We start from the raw sequence: 14,375 nt of genomic DNA, 5'->3' as shown, positions 1-14,375 counted from the left end.
AGTTCACAGACACCCACAAACACACCAACCGGACGTGGTTCTGCCCACCAGAAAGACAAGATCCAGCCTCATCCACCAGAACACAGGCACTAGTCCCCTCCACCAGGAAGCCTACACAACCCACTGAACCAACCTTACCCACTGGGGGCAGACACCAAAAACAACAGGAACTATGAACCTGCAGCCTGCAGAAAGGAGACCCCAAACACAGTAAGATAAGCAAAATGAGAAGACAGAGAAACACACAGCGATGAAGGAGCAAGGTAAAAACCCACCGGACCAAACAAATGAAGAGAAAATAGGCAGCCTACCTGGAAAAGAATTCAGAGTAATGATAGTAGAGATGGTCCAAAATCTTGGAAACAGAATGGAGAAAATACAAGAAACATTTAACAAGGACCTAGAAGAACTAAAGAGCAAACAAACAATGATGAACAACAGAATAAATGAAATTAAAAATTCTCTAGATGTGATCAATAGCAGAATAACTGAGGCAGAAGAACGGGTAAGTGACCTGGAAGATAAAATAGTAGAAATAACTACCACAGAGCAGAATAAAGAAAAAAGAATGAAAAGAATTGATGACAGTCTCAGAGACCTCTGGGACAACATTAAATGCACCAACATTCGAATTATAGGGGTCCCAGAAGAAGAGGAAAAGAAATGGACTGAGAAAATATTTGAAGAGATTATAGTTGAAACTTCCCTAATATGGGAAAGGAAGTAGTCAATCAAGTCCAGGAAGCACAGAGAGTCCCATACAGGATAAATCCAAGGAGAAACATGCCAAGACACATATTAATCAAGCTATCAAAAATTAAATACAAAGAAAAAATATTAAAAGCAGCAAGGGAAAAGCAACAAATAACATACAAGGGAATCCCCATAGGATTAACAGCTGATCTTTCAGCAGAAACTCTGCAAGCCAGAAGGGAGTGGCAGGACATATTTAAAGTGATGGAAGAGAAAAACCTACAACCAACATTACTCCACCCAGCAAGGATCTCATTCAGATTCGACAGAGAAATTAAAAACTTTACAGACAAGCAAAAGCTAAGAGAATTTAGCACCACCAAACCAGCTTTACAACAAATCCTAAAGGAACTTCTCTAGGCAGGAAACACAGGAGAAGGAAAAGACCTACAATAACAAACCCAAAACAATTAAGAAAATGGTAATAGGAACACACATACTGATAACTACCTTAAATGTAAATGTATTAAATGTTCCAACCATAAGACACAGACTGGCTGAATGGATACAAAAACAAGACCCATATATATGCTGTCTACAAGAGACCCACTTCAGACCTAGGGACACATACAGACTGAAAGTGAGGGGATGGAAAAAGATACTCCATGCAAATGGAAATCAAAAGAAAGTTGGAGTAGCACTTCTCATATCAGACAAAATAGACTTTAAAAATAAAGGCTATTACAAGAGACAAAGAAGGACACTACATAATGATCAAGGGATCAATCCAAGAAGAAGATATAACAATTGTAAATATTTATGCACCCAACACAGGAGCACCTCAATACTTAAGGCAAATACTAACAGCCATAAAAGGGGAAATTGACAGTAACACAATCATAGTAGGGGACTTTAACACCCCACTTTCACCAATGGACAGATCATCCAAAATGAAAATAAATAAGGAAACACAAGCTTTAAATGATACATTAAACAAGATGGACTTAATTGATATTTATAGGACATTCCATCCCAAAACAACACAATACACTTTCTTCTCAAGTGCTCATGGAACATTCTCCAAGACAGATCATATCATTGGTCACAAATCAAGCCTTGGTAAATTTAAGAAAACTGAAATCATATGAAGTATCTTTTCTGACCTCAATGCTATTAGACTAGTTATCAATTACAGGAAAAAATCTGTAAAAAATACAAACACATGGAGGCTAAACAATACACTACTAAATAACCAAGAGCTCACTGAAGAAATCAAAGAGGAAATCAAAAAATACCTAGAAACAAATGACAATGAAAACACAACGACCCAAAACCTACAGCATGCAGCAAAACCAGTTCTAAGAGGGAAGTTTATAGCAATACAATCCTACCTTAAGAAACAAGACACATCTCAAATAAACAACCTAACCTTACACCTAAAGCAATTAGAGAAAGAAGAACAAAAACACCCCAAAGTTAGCAGAAGGAAAGAAGTCATAAAGATCAGATCAGAAATAAATGAAAAAGAAATGAAGGAAATGATAGCAAAATCAATAAAACTAAAAGCTGGTTCTTTGAGAAGATAAACAAAATTGATAAACCATTAGCCAGACTCATCAAGAAAAAAAGGGAGAAGACTCAAATCAATAGAATTAGAAATAAAAAAGGAGAAGTAACAACTGACACTGCAGAAATACAAAGGATCATGAGAGATTACTAAAAGCAACTCTATGCCAATAAAATGGACAACCTGGAAGAAATGGATAAATTCTTAGAAATGCACAACCTGCCAAGACTGAATCAGGAAGAAATAGAAAATATGAACAGACCAATCACAAGCACTGAAATTGAAACTGTGATTAAAAATCTTCCAACAAACAAAAGCCCAGGACCAGGTGGCTTCACAGGTGAATTCTGTCAAACATTTAGAGAAGAGCTAACACCTATCCTTCTCAAACTCTTCCAAAATATAGCAGAGGAAGGAACACTCCCAAACTCATTCTATGAGGCCACCATCACCCTGATACCAAAACCAAAGATGCCACAAAAAAAGAAAACTACAGACCAATATCACTGATGAACATAGATGCAAAAATCCTCCACAAAATACTAGCAAACAGAATCCAACAGCACATTAAAAGGATCATACACCATGATCAAGTGGGGTTTATCCCAGGAATGCAAGGGTTCTTCAATATATGCAAATCAATCAATGTGATAAACCATATTAACAAACTGAAGGAGAAAAACCATATGATCATCTCAATAGATGCAGAAAAATCTTTCAACAAAATTGAACACCCATTTATGATAAAAACGCTCCAGAAAGTAGGCATAGAAGGAATCTACCTCAACATAATAAAGGCCATATATGACAAACCCACAGCCAACATTGTTCTCAATGGTGAAAAACTGAAACCATTTCCACTAAGATCAGGAAACAAGACAAGGTTGCCTACTCTCACCACTCTTATTCAACATAGTTTTGGAAGTTTTAGCCACTGCAATCAGAGAAGAAAAAGAAATAAAAGGAATACAAATCGGAAAAGAAGAAGTAAAACTGTCACTGTTTGCAGATGACATGATACTATACATAGAGAATCCCAAAGATGCTACCAGAAAATTACTAGAGCTAATCAATGAACTTGGTAAAGTAGCATGATATAAAATTAATGCACAGATATCTCTTGCATTCCTGTACACTAATGGTGAAAAATCTGAAAGAGAAAGTAAGGAAACACTCCCATTTACCACTGCAGCAAAAGGAATAAAATACCTGGGAATAAACCTACCTAAGGAGACAAAAGACCTGTACTCAGAGAATTATAAGACACTGATGAAAGAAATTAAAGAGGATACAAACAGATGGAGAGATATACCATGTTCTTGGATTGGAAGAATCAACATTGTGAAAATGACTCTACTACCCAAAGCAATCTACAGATTCAATGCAATCCCTATCAAACTACCACTGGCATTTTTCACAGAGCTAGAACAAAAAATTTCACAATTTGTATGGAAACACAAAAGACCCCGAATTGCCAAAGCAATCTGGAGAAATAAAACCGAGCTGGAGGAATCAGGCTCCTGGACTTCAGACTATACTACAAATCTGCAGTAATCAAGACAGTATGGTTCTGGCACAAAAATAGAAATATAGATCAATGGAACCGGAATAGAAAGCCCAGAGATAAACCCACGCACAGATGGTCACCTTATCGTTGATAAAGGAGGCAAGAATATACAATGGAGAAAAGACAGCCTCTTCAATAAGCGGTGCTGGGAAAACTGGACAGCTACATGTAAAAGAATGAAATTAGAACACTCCCTAACACTCCCTAACACTCAAAATGGATTAGAGACCTAAATGAGAGAATGAGAAACCTAAACGTAAGGCCAGACACTTAGAGGAAAACATAGGCAGAACACTCCATGACATACATCACAGCAAGATCCTTTCAGATCCACCTCCTAGAGAAATGGAAATAACAACAAAAATAAGCAAATGGGACCTAATGAAACTTCAAAGCTTTTGCACAGCAAAGGAAACCAAAAACAAGACGAAAAAACAACCCTCAGAATGGGAGAAAATATCTGCAAACAAATCAACAGACAAAGGATTAATCTCCAAAATATACAGGCAGCTCAATATCAAAAAAACAAACAACCCAATCCAAAAATGGGCAGAAGACCTAAATAGACATTTCTCCAAAGAAGATATACAGATTGCCAACAGACACATGAAAGGATGCTCAACATCACTAATCATTAGAGAAATGCAAATCAGAACTACAATGAGTATCGCCTCACACCGGTCAGAATGGCCATCATCAAAAAATCTAGAAACAATAAATGCTGGAGAGGGTGTGGAGAAAAGGGAACCCTCTTGCGCTGTTGGTGAGAATGTAAATTGATACAGCCGCTATGGAGAATAGTATGGAGGTTCCTTAAAAAACTAAAAATAGAACTATCATACGACCCAGCAATTCTACTACGCGGCATATACCCTGAGAAAACCATAATTCAAAAAGAGTCATGTACCACAATGTTCACTGTAGCTCTATTTACAATAGCCAGGACATGGAAGCAACCTAAGTGTCCATCAACAGATGAATGGGTAAAGATGTAGCACATATACACAATGGAATATTACTCAGCCATAAAAGGGAATGAAATTGAGTTATTTGTAGTGAGGTGGATGGACCTAGAGTCTGTCATACAGAGTGAAGTCAGTCAGAAAGAGGAAAGCAAATACCGTATGCTAGCACATATATATGGAATCTAAAAAAAAGAAAGAAAAAAAATGGTTCTGAAGAACCTAAGGGCAGGACAGGAATAAAGACACAGATGTAGAGAATGGACTTGAGGACCCAGGGAGGGGGAAGGGTAAGCTGGGACGAAGTGAGTCAGTGGCATGGACATATATACACTACCAAATGTAAAGTAGATAGCTAGTGGGAAGCGGCCGCATAGCACAGGGAGATCAGCTCGGTGCTTTGTGACCACCTAGAGGGGTGGGATAGGGAGGGTGGGAGGGAGATGCAAGAGGGAGGGGATATGGGGATATATGTATATGTATAGCTGATTCACTTTGTTATACAGCAGAAACTAACACACCACTGTAAAGCAATTATACTCCAATAAAGATGTTAAAAAAAAAGAAAGGTACTTCTGTAGATTTTCCTTTTTTTCCCTTATGTTCTTCCTATTTTGCTTCGTATTTAATTTTGAGAAAGCTTGTCTTGGATTGTTAGAAAACATTTACTGTGCTGGGAAAAATCATGCTGGAACCAACGCAACTTCTGGGTTAAGCTAACATCATTTCTAAATGCACGTGAAGTAATTATGGCAGAGAAACACATATGTTGCTGGACAGATAGATTGGTAAATGTCTGACCCAGGTACTGGCATATGTGACCCGAGTTTGTAGTAGGAGTAGTTGTAATAGTTGTGATGGTGACAGCTAGCAACATATACTTAGGCTCATTATGTGCCAGGCATGATGCTATAAACACTTAGTATGGACTGTCTCCTTTATGCACACAGACTCTATGAAGTAGATAAAGAAACAGATATTTTAAAAGATTAAATATTTATCTCTGCCCCAGGTTACAACGTTGTTAAGTGGTGAAGCTCGGATTTGAACCTAGATCTTTCTGACTCTAAGGCTTCAGCTTTTAATAACCACAATAAAATAATATTTCTCATCGAATGAAAGTGTGATGTGATTTTGCAGTAGTAAATGACAATGCAGCCCCCTGGTCTTTATCCAGCTGGCATATGTAAACATAAATGTTGATGACGTATGTACCTAGAAAACCACTGAACATTAGAGAGTGCTTATAATTTTTGCAGATTTAGACTTCCTGGCTAAGCTGGTGAGGGAAATCTTTGCATACGGCCAAAGGAGAATTCCAGAAGTGTGACACCTTCTCAGTTCTTTCCAGCTGAGTCAGAGGCTGCTGTGATGACTCAGGCTATGCGAGGGCCTTGGAATGGACACTCAGGCACACTTCTGAATTCCACACACGCATCAGACTGTATGGGGCGGGGGTGGAGGTAATTATCACCAGGGAATTCATACTCAGTGAGATCTAGGACTTCAGGCATGGATGCCAACCAAATAATTTTGGTGGAATTTTGAATTTTCATTTAAATTCTATTTAACAACTATGAATTATTCACTCACCACATGTCTGGAATTAACTATGCCAAGTGTTGGAGCTACGAAACGGAATAAACTATCAAGACCTCACACGCCCATGGAGCTAAATGTAGGCATTTCATTGAACACACTCCATGCTGGGCACTCTTCTTGGCACTTTACATGTATTAACTCATTTAATTCTCACAACCCTATTATATACGGACTAATGTTCTCCCTATTTTATAGATGATGAAACTGAGGTGCAGAGAGGTTAAGAAACTTGCTGAGCAATTTGGACCTAGGATTTGGACCTAGGCTGTTTGAGTCTGGAACCTACGTTCTTAGCCTCTTCCCTAAACTCTCTGTAGTAGAGGGAGACAGAGAGGTTAAAAGTAATTGTAATGCGGGGCTTTAAGAAAAATTATAGACATATGTATACAATGGACTATTAGTAGAGGAGAAAGTGACTAATGCTGCCTCGGTACTAGGGAGGATGGCAGCCTGGGAGGAGTGCCAGTTCAGCAAATCCTTCCTAGTGGATGTCAAATGGCTGTCAGGGACAGCAGATGAAACAGCACAGGCAAAGGCACGGAGGTGGGAAATGGCCTGGCGTGCCTGCAGGTTGCTACTGTTGAAATCGAAAGGCAATAAGGGGGCTTCTCTGGTGGCGCAGTGGTTAAGAATCTGCCTGCCAACACAGGGGACATGGGTTCGAGCCCTGGTCCAGGAAGATCCCACATGCCGTGGAGCACGTAAGCCCATGCACCACAACTATTGAGCCTGCATTCTAGAGCCCGCGAGCCACAACTACCGAAGCCTGCGCTCCTAGAGCCCGTGCTCCGCAACAAGAGAAGCCACCGCAATGAGAAGCCAGCGCATCACAAAGAAGAGTAGCCCCCGCTCGCCACGACTAGAGAAAGGCCACGCGCAGCAGCGAAGACCCGACGCAGCCAAAAATAAATAAATAAAAGAAAGGCAATAGGGTAGTCGGCAGGAGATGAGTGCATAGAAGGAGAGAGATCAAGGAGAGGAAGAATTTCATTCTGTGAGTTGGCCATACCAAGGGGTTTGTTTTCAGGTGGGCAATATTGAAATAGGTTTTAAACGGGGTGGTGCGGTGGTGGTAATGTAACACTCGATTTGCCCTTTTGAATCTAGCTGGGGTTGAGAGGTAAGGAAAGAGGGTAAAACCTACACGTAGGGTCTCCCAGTGAGAAACCAAGGCCCTGGTGACGGGAAGGGGGAAGGAAGGGTGAGTGGAGAGATTTTCTGAGGTCCACTGGACCTGTTGATTCAGGGGGGTGGTTTGGGAGAGGGGGTTTGCTCATTATGGTAAAGCTTGATTCTCATGGAAGCCCTCACTATGTGATTTAAGTCAGCTCTACACCCTTGCCCAGGAATTTGGACTTAAAGGACACTACATTTATAGATGTATGGGACGTGACTGAGGTTAAATACCGAATTCTCAGTATCATTATTTTCACCTTCCTTCCTGTAGTGACAAAAGCTCCCACCCCCTGCAGAAAACAGCAATGCTTTACTCTGCTGCTGACTATGGGTTTCATAATATATCATACATGGTCCCAGAGCAACTCTGACTATTAGCTGGGGATGCCCACTGACAGATAATTACCACCTGCTGTTCCTGCACTGTAATAATGATCATTTATCTCCTTTTACCTTATTTCTTTAAAAAAAAAAATTACTTATTTGGTTGCACCAGGTCTTAGCTGCAGCACGTGGGCTCCTTAGTTGTGGCATGCGAACTCTTAGTTGCGGCATGCATGTGGGATCTAGTTCCCTAACCAGGGATTGAACCCAGGCCCCCCCGCATTGGGAGTGCAGAGTCTTATCCACTGCACCACCAGGGAAGTCCCCACCTTTTACCTTGTTTCTTGAAGTAACATTCAAAGATGGATAAGTTACCCTACTCCTAAGATCAGTGGAGAAAACTAAGAACCAAAAGCCAAAAAGGAGTTATATTTCCATGCTTACAGCCTTCTCCTCACCTTCAGCTGGTTGGTACCTGCCTCTCTGCTCTATCCCACATACTAACGGGGAAGCTCTCGGGCTCTGTGGAGCCCGAGGAATGTTTAGGAGCAGAGCCCACTCAGCGAAGGGCGAGGCCACAGCCGGGAAGATGACTCACGCTGGATCCAGAGAGAAAACAAATGGTCTCAGAAATTTGGTGGTGATGGGTAATGGTGGGGGAGGAAGATACAGGGAGAGGGGCCACTGCCTTTTCCAGGAAATTGGTTAGTGAAATAATTCTAGTGGGAAAAGAATTGTTAAAAAAAAAAAAAGCCCACTTACTGACACAAGAAATCAGATCATTAAATCTTTCCTTAGGAAAGAGGGGGTTTTCCAGCCCACGGAAGTAGAGCTTTAGAACGCCAGCAACTGAGTTAATATCATGGTTACTCTGCTCGTCAGCCAAAGGGTTTTCACCTAAAAAAAAAAAAAAACAAAAAAGAAAAATTAGTTACATACACATTGCTTCTCTTTTTCTCTCTGAACAAAAATGTTTCTATACTCACACACACATTTCTATATATACATGTATCTTTTAATTATGTTTTATGGAAGATTATATGCTACTAAAATTAAAATAACTGGTTTAGATATCCTACCCCATGATTAACCTAAAAATAGTTGGTTAAAATAAAGCTTTTTTTTATCATATGCTACCAAATAATCCCTTACAAATTACCTAAATCTTAAAATAAAATATTGTGGGATTTATAATTGGACCCAACTTTTTTTTTTAAAGCTAAAATCTGTTATATTAGGTTGACATAAATTCAAATACTATATTCTGTGTTTCTTATTCTACTGGGGAAAAGAAACAATATAGGTCTGTCTGGCTACGCTATATGGATCAGCAAAATGTATCAGAAATACTACAGGACTCACCTAATTGTGAATACCGACAATTAAATAAATACTTCTCAAAGTGGCATGGTGGTGTTCACAGCAGACTTGAAAGCTGCTTTCAGCAGTGGGAGATTTTGAAATCAGAGAGAGGAATTTGAAAATGTACCTTAACAGTACCAAGGAATTTGCATAGAAAGTGGAAAATTTAAAAATATATCACAAACATGAAATTATATTATTCTTTATGCTAAGCACTTTAAAATGATCAGGTAACTGACCTGGCTTGTCCACCTCCCTGAGAATCAAACTGAAATAAAATCCTTAAGAAGTTCAACATGATGTGCAGCCTTAAATCAAACTCCGTCTTTTTATTCACAGGTCTGCTCTTCTAAAGTTCACAAAAATTGTACATTGAATTTTAAATTTTTTTTTTTTTTTTTTTTTTTGCCTGTTGGGGCAGCTTATTTTCAGGGACCTGTGGTTCCTTTTTCTCTGCTTCAAGGGTAGGAAATCATTGAACACGAATTCACCAAAATATTTTTTTTTGGCCCACTGTGAGAAAGCCTTACCCAAAGGGATCACAAACAAACAACATACTAGGGGAATGTTCAAGGAGAAAGAATAAAGCATTTTTGCTTGCAGTGGCTGGCACAGGAACCTGAGGCTTTACTGCATTTCAATTTATCTTGAATATGGTCCATGTAAGAGACTTGGACACTTAGCCCTTGAGAGGGGAGGCTGCTCGGCTCTATGCACACTGTAAGAGGCTTTGGAAGAGGAAAAACAATCCGGCTCCAAGTTCACCTCTTTACCCAAGGTTTCAAACTGCCTCTGTGTCAAGCCTGGGTTAGGGCAAATGGGACCAAGAGGGGCTGCCTTGTCTCCAAGCCTTGATGCCCCTCCCTCTGCATCCTTGGCTTGACTTCCAAGCAGAGGCAGGAAGGTGCAGATGCATCCAGAAGCAGACACAATACAAATCATTATAACTGGAGAGCATTATTAGCTAAGACCCACTCCTAAAGAGTTAGGCATGGGCTTCCCAGGTGGCGCAGTGGTTGAGAGTCCGCCTGCCGATGCAGGGGACACGGGTTCGTGCCCCGGTCCGGGAAGATCCCACATGCCGCAGAGCGGCTGGGCCTGCGCGCCATGGCCGCTGAGCCTGCGCGTCCGGAGCCTGTGCTCCGCTACGGGAGAGGCCACAACGGTGAGATGCCCGCGTACCGCAAAAAAAAAAAAAAAAAAAGAGTTAGGCACTTTCATGGATTATACCCAATTCTCACACCAGTCCTGGGATTCTGCAGATGAGGAAACCGAGGCCAGAATAAGAGATGAGTCACTTGACCCAAATCACATGATTAGTGAATGCAAGAGTGCGATTTGATTCTAGGACCGCTTGATGCTAAAGTGTACGGTTTTGCTAATCATAATGTTCAGGAGGACTTATTTAGCCAATTGGGAATAAGAGTAAGGCACCAACTAAGGTCACAGGGAAGGAGTCTGGGGATGGTAATAAGAGGAAGGAGAGTTCCTGACAAAGGAAACAGACATGAAGCTGGGATGAGTCACCTCAAACAGCTGCTATGCAGGCCCAGGGCTGTTCTTGCCACTCTTCTAGAACCTTTCATGAGCCACCTTTGACAACGTGCTGAGGATTATCAATGCCAGTCCTAAACCAGGACACAAAACTCATGTGCTCTTCTAGACTTGATAACAAGGTCTTATGATTTTGGCTTCATTTCTTAGCTATTCTAAATAGACTCTTAACTCAACATCCACAATGAAATAAATGCAGAGAAAGGTTGTGAAGATATACAGGATAAGTATGCCACTCCACTCTACAGAAAATGATGACTTTTTAACAAGGTTTGCTTATAGGTGCAGACATGCAAGTACCTCTCTCAAATGAATTTTTAATATCATTGACTTCCACCTGGGAACCAGACACTCTGAAAATCCCCTGATGCTGAAGACCTAAAGAGAACAGAAGGGAAAGAGCATGAAAGACCCATCATGTCCTCCAGGTCCCCCTTTTCCCAACAATTAAGTATTAAAGGGAAAGACATTTACTGAAATACTCCTAGTAATTATTGTTTAAAATAAGAATATTGCAGTTTAGGGCTTACCATAGAGATTGATGAACCGAATACAGCTTTCCACAATGAGGGGGATGATCTGTCCTGAGTCCTGGGCAAAGAGATGGAAACCAGTTGACCGCAAAGAAGAGGCACAAATCACACATAACAATAAAGCTCATAGTTTAACCCTAGTTAAAGACTGACTTTTACTCTTTTAGATGATCATCTCCAAACACACTCCCTCTAAAATATTCCACAAGGGCCAAATATCAGATTATATTTAACTGAAGGTATGTTTCAGTTCTGGGGCAAACCAAATTAAATACATCGAAGGCAATCATGTTTCAACTTACTCTGCTGTGCCTAAAGATGTCAAGCGAATTCATCTTTGCTACTGTATGTAGGCTTACATATAGAAATGAATATATAAATCACTCAGTTTTTAAAAGGTTATTTATACAAGTAATTGATCTAATGGACCTGAAAAGAACTCTGTGTATTTTAAGCACAGCATCTTAGGACTGACTGACTGTACTAGTCACCAAACACAACCATTCAGCCATCTCAGGATCTTCTCTGTGGCATCCCTGAGAGTCCACCATCTAGAGGATGACAGTTATAGAAGGGCTTACGTGTTTCCAGATCATAACATGAGAATTGCTTTAGAGCTGCTCATAACGTGTCATGTATTTATTTAGTTGGCATCAGAACTTACTGATCCTTAGAGATTTTTCACTGTTATTTTTTCATGTTTTAAGGATGGAGAAAAAAATGGCACCAACGCACACCCCATTAGATTTCGTTTTCTTAGAAGGACCATCTCTTAGCCTTCTTTCTCCACATCTCATAACATAGTCAGTGCACTCTACTGAGCAAATGTTAATTCTGGAAACGTATTAAGACATGTACAGGATGACAAATGAAATGAAGGAGCTGCTTAGGTCACAGTTAAATATGTATCAATGCCATGCACTCCATGTAGTTAAAAAAGGTTACTGACTATGGAGTTATTTTTCATGTTCTTTTCAGGCTCTGCTCTTTCAGGAATTAGAGCTTTAAGGTTAACATGGAGGTTCAAAATGATTAGCTGAAATCAGGCACTAATTCATGAGGAATTTTATTCTGCAACACAAGAAGAATTTGGTTGTCTCAATCTATTAGAACAATTCAGAATCCACTAACCTTTCCAATTAATCAACAGGGCAAAGGAATAATGCAGTCCAGCAATCTAACTTTTTACCATTCCTAGAATGGGTAATATACTTCTTGAGGAATGATTTCATTTTCGGTTTTAAGACAATCTCATCAGTGTATAAACCAGTTAATGGTTCAATTACTTCTGGAGACTGCATTAAGTTTCTCTAATTAGTCAATTTGTTTCAGGAATGTAAACTTTATTAATTGTGGACCAGTTGGCTCAAGGATAGCCATATAATTATATCAAAACTTACTAAATATGAGAGGGGATTTTTCTTTAGGATACAACCTTTTTTTATGTGAACAATTCCTATAAAACTGTAATCTAAAAGAGCAACAAATATTTAAATGTAAATGATAAAAGAATATTAGTTTGCAACAGCTGAACTTAGGATTAAAACAAAAAGAAAAACCAAGATTAAAAGGTTATTAAAAGGAAAATGTTTGCATTCAGAAAGTTCTAAATAAAAATGTGTTAGGTTTGTGTATTATTTTAAAAATATTTTCGTCTTCACATTTGCTTAGGCAACTGCTAATCTTTCAGCTATCATCACTATTTCATTCAGATATCATGAATTTTGGAGTCAAAAAGTAATGAATGTGCATGTTTTAATTTAATTTCATGGATGCCAGATGCTTTGGTAGAAAATATTTTACAAGAAGTGAAGCAATGGGCTGTGCTCCATCAACCATTCAAACGAATCCCTTTGTGTCTCAGTTTCCCCATGGGAAACAGGAAAAGTGGTGTTTTTCTCGCAGTGATACTGTGGGGACCTCAACTGACTGAGCACTTTTCAGTGTAGGGATCCCTGTATCCACTGTTTCACTGCTAGGACCAAAGATTCTTTAATATGGCATCTGGGACAAAGAGGAGCTCACATAAGTGAATTTTCCACGATAAGTGGTTTACTCCCACTTTCGTGCCTAAATTTGGTTTCCTTTAACTGTTCTTAATGAAAAATCTTTTAAAAATATAATATGTGCTTTCCTATGACCTTAAGCAGTCATTCTTGTACTGTGCTATCAAATATAATGGAATCACACATCTGCTTCTTTGAGCTTTTTCTATATTCTCCTTCTCTGCCAGGCAGTTGCATAGCCCAGTGCTTTCATTTTATCATTCCCTTCTCTCCATCTAGTGTGCCCCCGCTTGTGAGCCCTGGGCTGGGAAACCAGATAATCAAATTTGACAATAATTTCATATTAAATTAGAGCCAATAAGGCTCTTCTGGGTTTAAGGCTAATGGCATTGGATTCGTGATTGCTCTGCAGGTTGTCCGGTGACTTTTCATTCAATTCCAGGGTTAGGGCTCAGTTTTAAGGTTGCCAGATGCTTTTAATCTCTGGATGTATGCATGTGTCTCTCTGTCCGCGTGCATGCGCACACACACATACATTTTTTAACGATTAGTGTACATATCCAATAAAAGATCTGTCTTTAAAGAAAGCAAGACAGCTGTAACATATTGTTAAGGGAGGTTATCAATGATGTGGTTTCCTGTATAAATTTAGTCTTCAGAAACACTGCATCCCATGTCATAAAATGTTAGCTATGAAAGAGTAAGTTCTTCTCTTTTTTGTATAATTTACATGAGGGTCCAAAATCCAGTATTAAATGTACATTTGGTATTTAACATTGACTCTCCTTAATAAAAGCCCCTGACCCAAATTTAGTATGTTTGCCAAATACATAATGTAAAACTTAAGAGTTTATCCAACTCTTCTTAAATCAGTGTCTGAGTTCTATGATTCTTTTCTAAGTAAAGCTATTTATAAACCTGTCTAATTTCCAATTGCAAACACTTTTCTTTTAAAGACCTTAAAAAATCTAATTAAAGCCAAGCATGACTGTGATTTGAAAATGATATCAAGAGCGAAAGAGGCTGTGC

The 14,375-nt window shown here is 39.4% G+C and overlaps 1 protein-coding gene across 2 annotated transcripts in view; it reads right to left on the bottom strand.

Moving 5' to 3' along the window:
• Positions 1–14,375, bottom strand: part of SRGAP1 (SLIT-ROBO Rho GTPase activating protein 1) — a gene marked incomplete at its 3' end in the record, with an annotated part of 268,789 nt that overhangs the window by 31,094 nt on the left and 223,320 nt on the right. For both annotated transcript variants that reach the window (XM_082665120.1, XM_082665121.1), the window contains exons 13-15: positions 11,338–11,398; positions 11,108–11,185; positions 8,654–8,788 (exon numbers count right to left, since the gene is read on the bottom strand). In XM_082665120.1, coding sequence (XP_082521246.1) covers positions 8,654–8,788; positions 11,108–11,185; positions 11,338–11,398 — 274 coding nt within the window. The remainder of the gene's footprint in view (positions 1–8,653; positions 8,789–11,107; positions 11,186–11,337; positions 11,399–14,375) is intronic.

The sequence above is a fragment of the Grampus griseus genome (genome assembly GCF_964374135.1).
Source record: "Grampus griseus genome assembly, chromosome: 11".
Classification (NCBI taxonomy): domain Eukaryota; kingdom Metazoa; phylum Chordata; class Mammalia; order Artiodactyla; family Delphinidae; genus Grampus; species Grampus griseus.
This window is presented reverse-complemented; position numbering and strand designations above follow the sequence as displayed.